Genomic DNA, 18,397 nt, shown 5'->3' with positions numbered 1-18,397 from the left:
TTGACCACAAGATGAACATGAGCCTTCAATGCGATGCTGTGGCTAGTAAAGTGACCAAAACACTGGCTTGCATCCATAGATGCTTCTCAAGCAAATCCCGGTACATCATTCTCCCCTTGTACTTGGCTTTGGTGAGGCCGCAGCTGGAGTACTGCATCCAGTTTTGGGCTCCACAGTTCAAAAAGGATGTGGAGAAACTTGAGAGAGACCAGAGAAGAGCCACGTGCATGATCAGGGGTCAGGAAAACAGACCTTATGATGACAGGCTGAGAGCCAGGGTGGGGGGGGACTTTTGTTCGCCACACCTTATGACTAGTTTGAACGGTCATGAACTACTACAGGACCATTTCAGGCTGGACATAAGGAAGAATTTCTTTACTGTCCAAGCCCCCAAGGTCTGAACAGCCTGCCATTGGAGGTGGTTCAAGCACCTACGTTGAACACTTGCAAGAACAAATTGGATGCTTATCTTGCTGGGATCCTATGACCCCAGCTGACTTCCTGCCCTTCGGTCTGGGAGCTGGACTCGATGATCTTCCGAGGTTCCTTCCAGCCCTAATGTCTTTGAAATTTCATAGATTTCATAGAACCCATATTTGACATAATGTTTTGCTTGTGACTTCTGTCCTAAAATAACAATTAACTTGTTTTTGTGTTTTGTTCAGAGTTGTGTTTTGTTCAAATGCATGTGTTCTTTGGCAACTGACAGAAACATATAAAATAAGTTAGTAATATAAATAGGTACTTTTGGGTGGCAAGCAGTGTGCCAAATGCATGTGACATTTTTAAAAGTAAAGATTACTTACTCATTTTGGACAAAAATATGTATTTCCAAGACCACAAGTGTCTTATAAAATTGTATAGGAAATAAGTAGTCTTTAACGTAACACATTGGAAGAAATCTGTTTTGCATAATGAAAGGTTGATTTCATCTTATTTTATCACCTTTAATTTAGGTGGCACATTTGGAGCGAACAGGGCATTACCTAACAGTGAAAGACAACCAAGTGGTGCAGTTGCATCCTTCCACTGTTCTTGACCACAAACCTGAATGGGTGCTCTATAATGAATTTGTCCTTACAACAAAAAACTATATCCGGACATGTACAGACATCAAGCCAGAATGGTGAGCAAAAAGATTTATGCTTAAGGATTCTTTTTTAAATAATAGGGAGTTTTGAGGGAATGTACTTCCCTAATATTCCTCTCCTCCCTCTGAGTGGTCTACTGTAAGATGCTTTGGGAGATGGGTGTGATATGAATGTACTTGCAGCCAGTTCAGTTTCCCTGACCTGTACTGAAAGCTCCCATTTATGTAAATGAGAGCTGCTTGTGAAACAAAAGGAAAACATTCTCTTAATCATTTTTTTTCAGAAACACGGTGTCTGGGTGGTGGGGGAGCTGAAGGATGAGGGAATGGCAAGGCTTACCTGCTGTAGCACCCTGCACACTGAAGGCAGCAGCTCCCACTGCTGCTGCAGTAGTATTGGCTCTGGTGGCAGTAGGCCCGTGGTATGGGCTACCTGGGAGTTGCTTCTGGGCCCCATTTGCTCCCCTAGCACACAAGTTATACTGTTGGGCACAGGGCTGCCTCTGCTATGGCAAAGACTCATTGAAGGGGTGGGAGGGATTCTGGTGCCTGGCTGGACCTTGACTCTCTCCTCCTGCCAGTTACAGTATTGCTTCTTTATCCATTTATTTGATTCTGTTTTAAATGTTGACTTACTTGAACCCTTTTTTAAGGACTGAGTAAGATGATGCAATGTTACCTCAACCTTGAGGGGACATCCTCCACTTCAGTGAAGTAAATGACAGGTTTGTCATTGACAAGCATTGACTTCTGTGGGGTCAAGATTTTACCCTTGACAAGCAAAATAATAGTTATTTTGATTTAAAATTCGAGTGTCTTGATGATGCACTTGCTGCTGCTTTGGTAGCAGCCAGAGGCTAGTTTCCTGGTTTTAACATATGAGGGGCTACTACAAGCTATTTCATTTATTTATTTTTTTAATCAAGTGGCGGCTTATGTTTTGTCACTTCGTTGCAGCCTTAAAGTTTCTTGTACTTGGAGTGTTTTTGAATGCTGGCTACAGAAGATCACAACTTTTTTTTTTCTTTTTAGAATGCTTATCTACTGTTGTCAAGAAGTAAATCGTTGAGCATAATGCAACATTTAGTAGATTTTAAAACAAATAATGTAATTCAGTTCTGTCTCAAGGTTTTTTCTAGGGAGATTTTTCTGGTTTGTTTAAATATTTCCTAGGCATATAGTCAATCAAAGTTTGATTGTCTATTAAATGGGAATTGAAAATCAGGTATCGTGTTCCTCTGGCACGTGATGGGACTCTGAAGTCTTTGATAAAAACAGCTGTATGCTCTAGAGAGTCTTTTTAATCTTTGAAAGGACTACTGCCAGTCCAGACACATTTCATAACTTTTTCTGCTGCTTATATAAGGTTTTAGACAGTTCTATGCTAAACCACTTATCCCTGTGAAATTTCAAAATGACCCTTTTTGCCTCGATTTGGGATTCACAACATGGGATATGCACATTTCCAGACAGTATTAAAGATTGTGTATCTTTAATTATTTGATGTAGTTGCTAATTGGGCAGAGTTGCTACAGGCTGTATGATCAGAGTTGTGTATTAATGACATGCTTTTCTTTTCTGGCAGGTTGGTGAAAATTGCCCCTCAATATTATGACATGAGCAATTTCCCACAGTGTGAAGCAAAGAGACAGTTGGACCGCATCATTGCCAAACTTCAGTCCAAGGAATACTCGCAGTACTGAATTTATGCTTTGAACTGAAGTTACTCAGAGGACAGCTTTAAAGGATGAATAAACTCCAAGTTCAAGTTGTGCTCTTCACTTCGGTTCAATAATGGCCTTTATTTGAAAGCTTTTTATTTTTTCTTTACAGTAAATATTCCATTCTGATTTCATAAATTAAACATTTATGCCTCCCTTTTGTGTTGACACTGTAGCTCATACTGGAAAAGCTGATCAATGTTTTGCAGTTTATTGAAAGTAGTTCTATATATAACAATGTTATAAGCATTTCTTTAGAAATGGTTGAAAATGCTTCTAAAATGTGATTATCGACCATGGTATGCATGATCGTTGTAATTGTTGACATTCCTTTTAGAAGTTGTGAAATGTTACAACTTGTGCTTATGTAGACACAATCTTCAGCCTCAGTACAGAAGTACTGACTTCAATAAAGTCTATTTATACTAACTTTGTGCCCTAGTACATCAGTATTTCTGTTTTTAGCCAATTGTGAAGAAACAGTCAGTCTTAACTTAAACTGCTTATTTTGTTGATATTGCATTAGTCTGTTGGTTTTTAGATCATTGTAGTTCTGCGTCACATCACAGACAGTAGTGATAAACTAAATAGCATGTGCAGCATGAATTCTCATGCCTGATTCATTAAATTGCTTGCTTTATAAATTGAAATGCTATGTGAACTGTTCACAGTTTCGACAGAGCACATCCCCTGAGCATGTTCTTTGAATTTTCTTGGTCACTACTATAATAATAAGAATCCACCCTATAAAGTTTCTGGGCATTTATACACATATATTTGTGTGCTCTGAAATGCCGGAAATCCAGCACATCCACATGTGAGCTGATGCACCTGGCGCTGTATCACATACATTTGTATAAACAGTGAAATGCACATCAGCACTGAGAAAATGGCGGTGGTGCGCTTTAGAACTAAAACACCTTCTATGCATTTTAGTTCAAAAACACCCCGCCATCATTTTCTCAGTGCTGACATGCATATTGCTATTTTATACAAATGCATGCACTGAAGCACCAGGCACTTTTAAAAGCACCCAGTGCTGCAGCGCAAACATGTACAAATGCCCTCTGTGACCAGCTGGAAGTTACCCTTCTGGGCACTGTTCAGATACAGTTCTAAGTAAATGGCACAACTCTGTTAAGAATGGAAAGTTCATTATGAATTTGGATTCGGCATAAATAACAGTAAGTGTAATGTAGGACTAACAAGTTGCGTTTCCCCCTGTCAGCCCCACTAATGTAACCTGGGGGCATGACACTGATTCTCAGTGAAATAAAACTTGAATACATTTTCAGAATGGAGATACTGGGATTTGTTAGTCCCAGGTGAAATTATCAAATATTTTATAAGATTTAAGACTTCCTTACCCTCAAATGTACAATAGTCCTTTCTTCATAGAAGAGTTGCTGTACTTCTAAGAGTCTCAGTTCTGTACCTGAATTGCCTATAATGAATCTGGATCCTTTTCATTCTCACCTCAAGGCTAAGATCTAAATCCATCTTGACTGGAAAGCAAAAAAACTAAGATAGTTCTTCTTACTCGTTAGGCTGTTTCCTCTCAGAATGACTGATCTTGAGCACTACTTTTTAGGATGCTTTTAAGTTGTAGCACTTGACTACAAAAATACATGGGAGCCAATATATGAAGGTTCCTTTCTCCTTTTCCACTACAAACTGTGTTCATTTTTCTTAAGGAAGGAGTTGTATAGGGCCAATGAAAACAGCATTGCAAAAGGTGAACCTGATGCCAAATTGTCCAAGGTTTCTGAGTGGATGCAGTAACATGATGAAATCATGACTGGTAATGATCTCTGCTTGAACTGACTTGCTTCTTGCTTGTTAATCTGTGAAATCTTACTCCCTTTGGTGGACTCTACTGCCCCCTGTCAGATGATTTTAATTACAAGCATAGGAAATTCAGGCAGGGAAGCAGACTGTTTGGAGTAAATTTAAGATGAATATACAGTGTTAGTCCAGTTTGCAATCTTAATACTAAAATGTACACTAGTACTTAATATTTGAAGATAAGTTTAAAAATAAATCAAATCACTACTCACTTCTTATCACTAGTCAAACTGGAGCTCTGCCCTAAGTAAAATCAGTTTGTAGGGCCACCAGTTACATTTGCTTAGTGCTCACCTTTGCAGTGGAAAAGGTACTGAGGTCACATTCTCTATTCATCTTCTGGTTGTCTTGTACTACAACAAGAGGCTGGAGTCTGACTGATTGTCCAGAGAATTATTTCGAGTGCCTAGAGTAGCACTCAGCTAGGTGATGTAAAACCAACCTGTATGGCAGTGTTTATGTACTCCAAAATCAGGAGAAAGCTGCCAGTTTTCAGGTAAAGAGAATACTTGGGGAACCCAATAGCTTGCAATAAGCTGCAGAGCCTTAGATTCCACTGCAGCTTATACTGGTTTTGGAGCAGCCTAAGAACTGGGGAGCAGCTGGGTACAGTGCTGAGTGGATTTTTAACACTGCAGAGGGGCTGGCCTGTTTTTCTTTATCTTAACTGTTAGCCCCACAAACTCAGCTTGGAGCATGACAGCCAAACTGGAATCTTTCAATCACATGCATCATTGGTACCAGAAATGAAAATATAACAGGCCAAATTAATGTCTTTGGTGACAGCTGTGCAACCTATAGTCTTCCAATTAAGTCAGTGACACCTGTGCAAACCACCTAAAGGAGTTAGGGTTGCACAGGTGTCACTGACTTAATTGAAGACTACAGGGTTGCACAGCTGTCACTAAGTATAAAATTTGGCCTGTAGTATCTCCACTCCAAATAGAAATGATGCAGAAGATGGAAAATGTTCAGCTTGACTGTCAGAACCCTGTCAGAGTCAGGCTTGCAACTGAGGAAAATACTGAAACCCACAAACCCTAGGAATGTAGCAGATTTTACCCTGGGAATGTCTCAGTCGCCTATCGTAACGTTGCTTGCAGAGGCTTTTAAACTTTAAACTGAAGTTCAAAGCATTAGTAGAACTCAATTTTTTTAATAAAAATGTTTTAAAAGTTCACACTTGACAGGTATGCTGTCATGTATGTATATTGTCAACAAAGACTCAAATAAGACTGTGTGTTGTATAGTTTATGACTTATTCCTTGTGGGGTGGGAGTTGTTTTTTAGTGTGTTCTTTTTTGTGGGGCAGGGTGTACAATTATATTGCATTATGCACTAGATCAGTGGTTCTCACTTGGAGTGCCATGAGACCCCTTTCTGTGGTGCTATGGCACTGCTAATGCTGCTGCTGCTGCCATAGCAACTAGGCGAAAGTGCCCTGTGTGCCCATTTCCAAGAGGTGCCTGCAAAGCCAGACTGGAAAGCAACAGCAGCAAGTGAAGGTGCTCCTGCCCTTTGTTAGCTTACAAACCTAGAATGAAATGGCCTAATGGCAGGCAGGAGTCCGCCTCCGCTGCAGTTGTTTCTTGGTCCAGCTACACAGATGCCTCCTGGAAACAGATGCTGCGAGTTGGTTTTACTTGGTGGTGGTGAAGCAGCAGCCTGGAGATAAAGTAGGTAAGCTGAGGCATTAGAACAGTGGTTCTCAACCAGAGCGCCACCAAGTGCCTGAAAGTTATAGAGGGCCACGAGTCAAAAAGGGTTGAGAGCCAGTGCTCTATATGATGATACTACTACTACTACTACTACTACTACAACTACAACATAATATTCTTAAGAAAGAGTGGGACTTAATGAGTTTAGGTTAAAACTGACATAGCTTATAGTCTTAGGTATATTCACCTTCCTTGTAGTAATGTGCATTTTTTAAATGCATTTTTCTTGTGTAAAGCCATAAAGTAAATGGAACAAAACAGGTTAACAGGCATGCTTGGCTGTGCTGAAATAGGAAGAAAGTAGTATCCATGAAAGAGAAAAGGAAAGAAATGAGTGGAGATGGGCATAATTATATAATGAAATTATTAGAAATAGGAATATTTTTTTCAGTGTGGATCAGAACCCATTATTTTATTTTTTTTTAATGAAGTGCTCAAGCATTATCTTGAGAACACAACTTGGGTACATTCATCTTTTTGTATGTAGATTTCATAACTAAGTGTTAATAAAAATTAATAAATCTTAATAATTAATAAAATTGATTTTTATTAAGTTGTTTTATCAGTAGAAGAATTAAGGGATATAGGGCAAGACCAGTCTTATATAATCAGTGACTGGGCTGGGAATCAAGTTTTTGTGGCAATACTTATTTCAGTTACAAGCATGGAAGGTTTATTGTTCATATACCGTTTAGGTAGGCGGAAACAGAATTATCCAGCTTATTGCTGTATCTGACTCGAGCTGTGTATAACAGGAAAAAGTAAATAAAATCAAACATTAAATCCCATTTTAGTGTTGAACTAAGCAATGGCAAAACTAATTGCTTATTGTTTTAACATTTAACCAAATCCTTATTCATTTTGTGATGTGAAATCCCATAACTGACTGCAGGAATTCAAAACAGGATGCCATATAACATTTTATATTAGGAGGCAGTCATCTACAACTTTAGGGCCAGATCTGACCTGTAAAGGTTCAAACTGGCCTTGAGTGGCAGTGCAGATCAGGGAACACGCAGTTGTACCAAGCCCTGCATCCCCTTCATGGTACTCTCCTTTGCAGGCCTACTGGCAACTCTCTCATGTCTGCCCTTACATTGCTGCCAAAGGCCTGGTCTGAGCTTCGTAGAAGAAGGTAGCAGGGAGTTCCAACCCACAGGGGCAAAAGTTTGCTACAACCCTTGTGGATTAAATGACATACCAGTTTTTTTCTGAGGAGACTAGACATACACCTTTTTCAGGGACAGGCAGTTCTGCTTGAGTGGGGAGGGGTACTAATGGATGAAGTAAGATGTTTTACACCTGTTGCTGCTTGCCTATAGAAGAAAAGATTTGAAAGAAAGCAATAAGGAATATTAGTTGTACATAGGCAAACTTAGGTTTTAGTGGTTCTGTGGTTGTGTTCCCAGCCTCGCTCACTTCTGGTAAATAGGTTGATGTGTGCATGAAAGCAGCTTTCTAGGATTTGGGGACTACTGAAGAGTTGAATAATTTGAGATTAGCTTTCAAAAAGTGCAGAACAGTTGCATTCTTATCTAACTTCTTTGGAATAAGTAAAAGGAAGATATTGATCTCTTTGTAAAGAGGTTAGCTGGAAGTTCCATTTTTTAAATTTGAAAACGTGAAGTAAAATAAACTATTTGGATTGTTAATTGTCTGTGCCTGTGTGAATTAGAATGGGAAACAGCATATTAAAAGAGATTGGTAGTGATGTTGTAGCCAAGATGGTCTAGGAGACAAGCATTTTTGTGGGTGACATCTTTTTTAATCACACGAACTGTCTGGTTGGGATAAGTTAAACAAGCTTTCAAATGCAAGGGATGTATTAAGAATGTATTTTTGGAAAGGACAGAGAACCTTCCACCTTAAGAGTGCTTCTGCATAATATGTCATAAAGTAGCAAGGGCTAATGTTGACCTGTGATAAGTGTGTTTAGCTTTATCATCCATACAGAATTAACTTCTGGTGATTGGCTGCATAAAACTGCATTTAGGTATGTGCCTCCTAATATTGTTGGTGATTTGTCATACAGAAGTGACCAGTCATGCTTGCTTTACAGATTTCTATGCATCTTTATAGTATCTGTTCATTTTTTCATTATAATAGAATAAATTAAAGCCACTTCACACTTCAGTACATTTTAATGTATACAATCTGACAGATTTTGGTTACTAAATTTTTCTTTTTATCCATATGAAGAACAGCGTTGATTTGCAAAAGTTATGCACTTGAATTGTGTTTGCAGTTAAAGCAGTGTGAATTATTTTTGTTCAGCTGAAGTTATCTTGGTATAGGGTGATTGTTTGCTGTGAACTGATCAATTTTTTTACTGATTAGTACAACATCACGAATTCTAAGGAGTATTTTCATTTTTTGGATCAAGGCTATTGTGAAACTGACCGAGCATAAGTCATAAGTGTGTGGTTTTGACTTAGTTCTGTATGTGAACTGCTATATATCTTAAAAATACATCATAAAATGTAACAGTATTTAAATTTGCTTTAATTATAGTGTAAGCGTTTAAAAAGGTTCTAGAAACTGGTCACAGGGAAAAAGTTAAAAGGCAAATTACTAAAGATAAATTTATCTTTTGTTAGACACAAAATCATGACTATTGTTCAGGCATGGACTGATAGGATTCTAGGAAAATCCCATGTCAGGTCCCATATCAGGACCTCAGGGAAATAAGACAGAACCTGCACAAGTGAAGTGTACATTTAAAATCCCATATATGGGAAGAGTAAATATTTCTATTCTGTAACTAGAGGAGTGAAAGGCTTAGGATAACCAAGGTGTGATCTTATGGCACAATGTGATAGGCCTTTTAGATCTGATTGGGCTCATCTACACATGCCTCTACAATGCCATTGTTATTCTGCTGTCATTTAGTACTTCCTTTAGTACTACAGTCCATGCTGTGATGCAGGGTTATTTTTAGCTGCTACATCGCCATAGTGATGCACTATACTGAGGGAGCATGTCGATATGGCGACATAGCTGCAGCATCACGATGTTTGCCTGTGGATGCTACCTCACTGTAGTGCATTGCTATGGTGACATAGCATCACATGTAGATGCAGCCATTGCTTAGGAGTAGTTATGTTTCATAAGGATTATAGAAATTAAAGATAGGAAAGATCTACTTAGTTACTTAGGACTTTTTTATACCAATAAGCTTGTACTAGTAGCTATTCTAGAGCTTTTAAATTAGATTGGACAAGTTCCAAGTGATACAAAATTTAGATATTTTTAAATTTTGAAATGCGTAGCTTTAATATTTCACATGAAAGCAATACGAGTAGGGTTTTTTTATTCATCCGCCTTCATTGTGCAGATGGCTGATTGGCTATCTCCTGATTTTCACTAATGTAATTACTTATTTAAATACCACTGAGGAAATTCTAACTTCCAGTATCAGGGAATTAAAAGAAATATGATGGCAGTAAAACTTCTAAATTGATTGCTATACATTTACAGTATAAATTGTAGTTTCTTTCTGATAATTTTGGGGTAGCTTAATTTTGTATGTTCAGTTAAGCCAATGTAGAGTCACTTAGGCACAGTGAATGTATTTTGTAGGGAAACGAATAATTTTCACTTGTATCTCTTTTGGCTTTAAGTGATTCTTTAAACTTATTCCAGCTATGATACAGCTATGCATTAATTATATCATATTGTATAGAAAAAGAAAACATTTTCATAAACTAATGCTGGTAATAAATCTCCTGTGGCTCTAAAGTTTTCTTATTTTTGGTTGGTTTTATTCTTTCATGTAAAGACTGCCCTTGCTTTTCATTTGAATTCAGTGTCTGTTTTGTAGGCATATCATATTAATGTTCCCAGCCTCATTGCTTCCAGCAGCATAAACAATAAACACTTAAACCATCAAGCACTTATCAGGCTTCAAGCAGTGGAGGATTGCAGGTGGACCAATTTTCTGAATGCTTTGTCAATTCAAATATTCATCCATGTAGTAAAACCACTTCTGTTTATAAGTGACGGGTTTTATTCTTTAAAATATCAACTTTTTCAGCTCTACAAAGATGCTAGTTTTCTCCATCAAAATTCATGTACCACTTAGAAGCACTACAAACTGAAATAGGAAAAACTTGACCTTTCAGACCTTAGAATGGTGTCTGTGAAGTTATTATATTTTGCATGTTGAATAAAAGGTAATTTATAAGCTTTTTATTGTGGAAGGGGATAGTTTAGTTCTTTTAAGAAGTTTAATGTACAGTGAACCTTTCCTAAAAGGCTTACAATTTGTACAGTGGCAGAAGGTTAAAAGCAGTGAACTTCACAAAAAGTAGCTGTCAAAGAGGATATCAGAAATCTTATTTTAATAAGTCACTATATTATATAATGTAGTAGAAGTAAACTTAAATTACTGTTAGTTTTAGAAACTAAAAGGTGATTTGATGAACAGCAGAAACTAAAAACCAAAGACTGACAAAATTTTAACATTCAAGACTTTAATTCTTAAAATCCTTTAAGTTGAAAAGCGAGGCTGGTTTTCATTTTCAGGAAATTTATGGACAATAAACAGCTTGTCTCTAATCAAATCCAGTGTTAAAGAAAAATCCATGAAGGGACTGGAAACTGGATTATTAAAGTACTTTATTTCATTTTGGATGTTAGATCATGGCTCTGCCTTCTACGTTTTGGCTCAAAACATTGCTGGATTTGCTGCTACGTAAATTGTAGTACTCTATTACTTCAACTGCTTACTTTCTACAGACATAGTGTTGTCAAATACTGGGTTAAACAGCATGTGGTAGCAGAATTGTGATTTTTCTAAAGCCCCCAAACACTCCTTTTTTTGGTAGCAAAAAAAGTTGGAGGGAGAAAACGAAAAGTATGTGTAGGTTGTGAAACAGGCGGTTTAATGATATAGAATCTTAAATGCCTAGTTGTCATTTACTTCATAAACCCATTTATTCCTCAAACATCTGTCTAAAATTAAAATTCTCTTTCTACAGGTAAAGCAACATAAGAGGTTTGTAGTCTATTGGCAAGTTAAGCTATTAACTTTAGGTCTGCCTTTGGGTGCAATAAGATATTATCAACATATTTCAGTATCGAGTCTGTTTGGATCAGACTAATCTGCATGTGTTAGAAACCTCGTTTTGATGCTGATAGGAATATAAGTATACAAAAATTTTGTAAAATTGTGAATTCAGCTTCTATTTCTTCCTTGTTTTTATTTTCACAACTTTATACTATTTTAATATAACAATATGGGTATGTCTACATGTGCTTTAATGCACATTAGTCTATTTTAATGCGCATTAAAGTGTCACAAAAACTGCACTTTAGTTAATGCACATTAAAATAAGATAACGCACCTTTTTCTAGTACCTCTAACTTTAATGTGCATTAGCAAAAATGCATTAAGGAATGTATAGATGCACCCTGTAATGTTTTCTTTCCAAGGAATTAAACATTTCATTCTGCTATTCACATTTCAGTCTGTTCTAAGCTCAATTTATTATAGAAAGTAAAATTGTTTAAATTGGCATAGTGATATGGATAGTATAAAGACCTAAATAGGGCAGAACAGTTTCCAGGTTCCTCCTGAATTATTTTTAAGATTTTGTTTAGGTTCAAATTCTTATTAAATAGATCAAATCAGATTTCAGCTCTGACAATGTCCTCAGACTCTTTAAGATGTGCTTCAATTACTTCTGTAATTTTCATGCTTGCAGAATCTTTTGTGAAAAATGGAAGTTCTCTTTTCTCATGCATAGAGCCTATCACATTGTACCATAAAAGTGCAAAAATTGGAGGAATCTTCTTGACTTCTGCTTGGGTGGGAGTCATTTTTCCTATCCATGATAAAGCTTATAGTGGCAAAGAAATAGCAAAAGAAAATGCTTTATGACTGTTAGGTGTTATTACTTTCTCAATAAGATTCTAATAAGTGTGGAACACTCATACTTTGGAAATTTATGATGGGTGTTCTGGAGAAGGTCTCTTACCTTTTACATTGTCTGAGCAAATGACAGACCTTTCAGTGCACTTCACCGTAGATGACAACTTGAGAAACCTGTGCACAATGGTCTTGACCCTGGTCAATGAAAGCTGCTGGAACCTTTGCCTTTGACTTGAATGTGCACAGAATATTTGTTGGTTTTCTTGAGACCTACGGAATCGATGACAATCACAAGACTAGATTTAATTCCTGCATCACAGAAACCATTATCAGGTCATGTCTCATGTTTGGTTCATCTTCTTATATTAATGCCAATTTTTATTCCTTTAGGGTTTGTTTTCCCCACACTCTTCTGTCTTCTCCTAGAAGGGAGTATTGGACTTGTGAATTTAGAAATCCCCCTACAGAATTTTCTATTGTGAACTAAGTGTTTTAAGCATATTTTTGTTGTTTCAGATGTAACAGAAGGTGACAACCAAGCTTCTAGTCTTTGCTGAAGGTTTAACGGCATGTACTCACTTTGCTATTTTTGGGGTGTTGCTGGCTTGTGGATGTTGAAAAGTTGCCTGAACTAGGAATTAAATTATTGTTGTGGTTTCCTCTTTCAAAAAGTAGCATTGAAACTATCTGGCTTATATAATCATCAAACTCAGTAGGCAGAGTTTTGGCAAGTGGCATACTTGATCTTCCAGAATCCACAAAATATAATTTAATGCAGTATTTGAGATGAGCACAAATCCAGTTTATCTTGTCTGTTTACTCTAGACAGATTTTTTCATTCACTTTTGAAGACTTGCATCTTCCTCCAGTCCACTGAGTTGCCTCTTGCTTATCACTTCTGTTACCTATATTTGAGTGAAATCAGTTCCCAGGTAAATAATAATTAGTTGAAGCTATGAACTTCTAAGCAATGCAGAAGTTAGGCTGATAGAGCAAACCATTTTGAAGACTTCGATTTCAGGAAATAATTTCCTTTGGTTGAAAGTATAGTATATGTTAATAATTACTTGATTCATTCTAACTTTGGAGCGTTCTTGGAATCACCTTTGATACAAGTAGTTTTATACCATTTTCAGTTGACTAAGAAACTCTGTCCCTGTTGATGACCAATGACCTGGGCTCAGTTATGCATGTCTTTATTAACTGTGCATGGAACTTCCAGGTTTTAGAAAACGCACAACTGTCACAGTGTACTGCAGCATGTCTACTTACTAACTAACACCAGCTATGACAAATGTTTAAGGCCTGTCTACCGTTCCCTTTGCTGGTTTTCTATAGAATATATAATCAAGTTCAAAGTTTTGGTCATGAATTTCAAGGCATTCAATGTCTTGGGGCCAGGATGTTTAAAACAATGCCTAAAGCTCCAAGATTCTTCACTCTTCTGGCCCAGTTAAATTTTGTACAGTAAGGAAGAAGCACATCTATACAGGAGACTGAATTTTCTTTGGAACCAGTCGACTGCAAATGAGTTTATACACCAATTAAGACCCAACTTCACCACCTGTTTGAACTGCAAAGCAGATTTTTTACTTGCTTTCTGTAAGATATAGCAAGAATTCCAAAGCAGAAGCACTTCATACCACATACATTTCTCACGTGGGGGAAAGGATGAGGAAACAGATATTTAACATGTTAGTCATGTTGCTTAACGTCCTGCTTGAAGATACCAGGTATTATGTAGATGAGTTCAATATATGAGTCTATGTAGTATATAGTAGAATAATTTTTTTAGGAAGTTGGGTTAGATGCATTCCTACACTGATGACATTTAATAAGTATCCATTATACATCTGATGTATTGATTAGTAGCATTCATACTTGCAGCATATATCCTCATGACATCTGAGTCTTGCAAATTTTAAATGTATCTGTACATAAGGAAAGACTTCCATCTTCCCTTTTTTTCTGCAGAACCTGAATGTAGTATGTGTATGTATTTGTTTTGAAAGGATTAAGAAGTCTTATTCAGGTAAGGATAGGTTGAAGAATTAAGTTACAAATTTTACTTGGATAGTGCTGTGATTTATCCTGATCTGTCCCAAGGACATTGTTTCCTGTACACTCAAGTTTCATGGTTGAGCTTGATGATTCAAGTGTGACACAGCTTTTGGGAGCTTACAATGACTTGTATGAAGCGATATACTGGGTAACTTAGAAGAATCTTTCCGAAGCCTTTGAAGGTGAGAATAGGGATCTTGGATTTTACCTAGCATGTAGCAGGAGGCCAGTAAAAGTTGAACTCTGGGGTGATGTGCTAAAAATGTCCTGGCTTCTGTGTTCTGATCCTGTCGGATGGTTGGTAGTTTTATTTTTAAGTATGTCTAACTTTATATTGTTCTATTATAAATATCAGCTTCACTGCATGTTAAGGAGACATATATATACACGCACTAGATTTTTGTATTTAAATGAAATGAGAGCAGTGTCACTTACCATACTGTTTCTGCTCTTCTTTGATCCTGTGTAGTCTGCAATTTCACAATTGCTTTTATAAACACTGTCTTACACACTTACACTCCATGTATTTCATTTCCATTGATTGCAAAGGATCAGGATTTGGTTGTTAATCTTTTGATTTCCTCACCTGCTGTAAGTGCTTAATACTTACCTCTGAGGATGTTCATAAAGCACAATGAGATCTTTTGATAGAAGGTGCTAGGGGAGCTTTAAAGTATTACCTTAATAGAAAATGTATCAGTGTACTTTTAAAGCCTTTCCTCTTCAATTTTTATGGACTGTCTTAATTAAATTTAAAAGGTTTTTAGACACTTATGAATAGGCTAAGTAGAAAGCTACTTTTTCCTAGCTTTTGAGGACACATGGACAGATAACTTCTCACTTTCGTTATAAAAGGTCTTGTGTGAGCATTGATTCAAATGAGAATAAATTTTCAACTAACAGTTGAAGTTTTGGTAAAGTTGGGAGTAAAAAAAAGGCTTGTCTCTGTTAATGACAGAAATAAAAATGGCAAATACACTATTTGGCTTGCGAGAACTTTTTTTGTTAATCCAGTTATCTCAGAAAAATGGTACGTGACCAAAATCATTGTAAAATGTAAATTTGTGGTTACCGGCTTCCAAAACAGTGGTAAATTGTGGTTATACACAGGACCATGGATCCTTTGCCCTTCAAACCCCCTCACTCCCCCCACCCCCATTCAAATATTAAACATACCAAGTACCTGGCTGTATAATATATATTAAATAATCTAAAATTCAGATAGCAAATCCAGGATTAAAATGTATTAAAGTGAAATTCTGATTTTTACTGGATAGGCCTCATACCAATTTGTCTGTTTAAAGGCCATGCTTGGTTTCAAGATGAATTAGGTCTTAGCCATTCTTAAGGCTCAACATCCTGATCCAACAGCTAAGATGCTTAAGAGACACCATATTTGCCTTTCATGGAATTTTTTTGAGCAGAATTTTTATCTAGAAGAATAGTACTGTATGTGGGAGCAGCTCGCAACCACCAGGGTGGAACACGAGCCTTGGGCTTGTTTTAGTAAGGCATGCCATTCTGGGAGAGACAGAAATTACAATATTCTAAGACCTGTCTCTTCCATGGGAAAAGTGAATTTACAGTTGAGCAGGGCAGAAATGGCTCTCTGATAGGAATGGTCTTCAGATAATGACACCATGCTAAAGTAGTGGTGTTTAAAAGTCCTCTGACTCCAATGTTGGTTTATTTCTGTTTCCACATTATACGAAAAAAATCCATCTATCTGGACACATACTTTGATTACAGAAAAACATTTACATATGAGAAAATACTGTGCAAGTAAGAAACTATGATGTGCGGGTTGAAAATACTGCGAGGGAACATTTATATTAAAAACAACTCCACTGGAATTAAAAAAAACTTGCTATAAGGTTTTTGTACAACTTCAAAAAAAAATGCAGCACAATTTTGGGCATCTAAGGGTATGCCTATGACCACTGTTCCAGGATAGAGGCAAATACTGGAGTGGAATTTAACTTGGTCACAAATTCTTGTTTGTACCATGTTCTCTTCTTCCACCCGCAGTCTCCAGATCAGAACAACCATGACTTCAGCATGCTAAAAGATTAAGGAAATTGCTAAAGCAGGCTGTATACACATAGATTATTAAGTGTTACAATGATGATGGGTTGAGTGATAAACCAGCAGATGGTCTGGAAAAATAATGCATAATATTATAACTGCCTTTTTAGACCATGCATTGTGTTAACAGAAGATGGCTACTCAAACTATTTGTGAATTATATTTTAAAAAATATGCAGGTTAAAACAGGAGCATGTAAAAGCTCCATTAAGTATGTGATCACTGCACAATTAAATTTGACCTCCTACTAAATGGTGACTCCTCTGGGGTAACTCAGTGAATTTCAGATGGAAAGATTTTAGACCGGAGAAAACAGTTAACAGTAGGCTGAGGGGCAAAGTTAAAAGAAAAAAACTTTCAACACATAGAATCTGCCTAGAGGCTAGTTAAGAAAACTGTATTAGAGGCGCAGATGGTATGTATACCTATGAGCAAAAGGGAAAAAAAAGCTAAGTAAAGAGAACAGAGTAAAACCTGCATGGTTAAGCACAGAAGTGCACAAGTTCACTAGGGATTGGGGAAAAAATCCAAACTGCAGCATCTTTAAGTGCCAATTTTGCCTGAACAACATAAATAGATTAGAACACAGACTATGCTAGGTTACAAATTCAAAAGAGAATACACAAAGACTGTATAAGATACAAAGATAAAATACCTAACAATATAACTTTTTTTCATGTCAGAAGCCTTGAATGTTTGACCCCAGGGCCTCTCAAAAAAAAAAAAAGGGGGGGGGGCGGACAATATAAGAGAAATCATGAACCACCAGGGAAATTAAAAGAACTGTCTGCATTAGTTGCTGGTAAACTCATGCACCATGGGCAGTTCCTGTAAGCGGCTGAGGCATGACCTTAATTGAGATTGAAGGCATGTGTGCTTTCTCTTCCTCTCAAGGAAATGATGGATCAATTTGAAAAACAAATCATTGGGTTAATATTCAATAGTGCAGCAGGTAAGTGTCCCATAATCAATTCCTGGGGGCCTCTCCTGTTGTGTTTTTTCACATGGTTTGGGGAAGATAAATGGGGTGAGCATCTCTTTGCACCAGTTGAACCATCAGTCATGGAGATTCTTCTGCATGATAACCTCTAATATTCTGACTAACTTGCGTTCAGTCAGCCAGAAAAGAGTATGCTTCCCTTTAGGATGCTGAGATGCTTGCTGAGTTGATCTGGTAGTATGTTATTCCCTGACCAGATATATATATGAGTTGCGCTTCTGCAGCACGAGACTCTGCAGCATGGAAATAAATGGCTATAAGGATCCCACGGCTTCTACCGAAGAGCAGGGTCGTCTTTGGGAAGCGAGAGGTCATGAGGAACTTCAGAGGCTCCCCCTGGCAGGGTCTTACAGGCACGAAAAACCCTTTCGCTGTTAATTAAATGTTCACAGTCCAAGCCCGTTTCACAGAATCCCAGAAGCTATTCAACAGCTCTACATGTGTTGCTCTGTATCTGTCCCTGCCTCTCATGATTTGGGAAGCAAAAATTCTTGACAAGATTCTGCCTCCTTCACATACACCTAGCTTAGCTGCTTGTCATTTCTTTTTTTTTTTTTTTTCTTGTTTCTTTTTTCTCGGTGCTGCTGGCGGCCTCAGCGCCGGGCGAGGGGGGAAAGGGGCGGAGGTGAGGGACGGAGCTCCTCGGGGAGCGCCGACCGCCACCGGCCCTGCGCCAGCGAGCGTTGCGGGGGAGCCCCCGGCTCGCCTCCGCTCCCGCTTCTTCGGTGTCGCCAAAACCATCGATTCGCCCCCGGCTCGGCCTCCCCGGCGCGGTGGCACAGACGGGAGCGGCTCCGTCGTTTCCTCGGGTGGCGGGGGGAGCCGCGGCACACCGCTGCCCCGTCAGGGCCCGCCTCAGCGGGGGCAGGCCCGGGGGGGCTGCTAACTCCTCGAAGTTTCCTAGGAGCCTCCCGCTGCCGGGAGAGCCCCTCCTGCCCGCCTTGCTGCGCGGGAGCTGGAGCTGGGCTCCGGGCTGAACACGAACTTTTGATCCCCTCGCGCGGG

The 18,397-nt window shown here is 38.2% G+C and overlaps 1 protein-coding gene across 1 annotated transcript in view; it reads left to right on the top strand.

Annotated features, from left to right (window-relative positions):
- Nucleotides 1–3,241, top strand: part of DHX15 (DEAH-box helicase 15) — a 95,975-nt gene extending 92,734 nt beyond the window's left edge. Inside the window, exons 13-14 of the mRNA XM_019552719.1 lie at nucleotides 957–1,126; nucleotides 2,676–3,241. Coding sequence (XP_019408264.1) covers nucleotides 957–1,126; nucleotides 2,676–2,793 — 288 coding nt within the window. The 3' untranslated portion in view covers nucleotides 2,794–3,241. The remainder of the gene's footprint in view (nucleotides 1–956; nucleotides 1,127–2,675) is intronic.
- Nucleotides 3,242–18,397: the final 15,156 nt, after the last annotated feature.

Source organism: Crocodylus porosus, unplaced genomic scaffold, assembly GCF_001723895.1.
Source record: "Crocodylus porosus isolate Cpor-Errol unplaced genomic scaffold, CroPor_comp1, whole genome shotgun sequence".
In the NCBI taxonomy this organism is placed as follows: domain Eukaryota; kingdom Metazoa; phylum Chordata; order Crocodylia; family Crocodylidae; genus Crocodylus; species Crocodylus porosus.
Note: the sequence above shows the minus strand (reverse complement) of the source record. Positions and strands in the feature narration are given on the sequence as shown.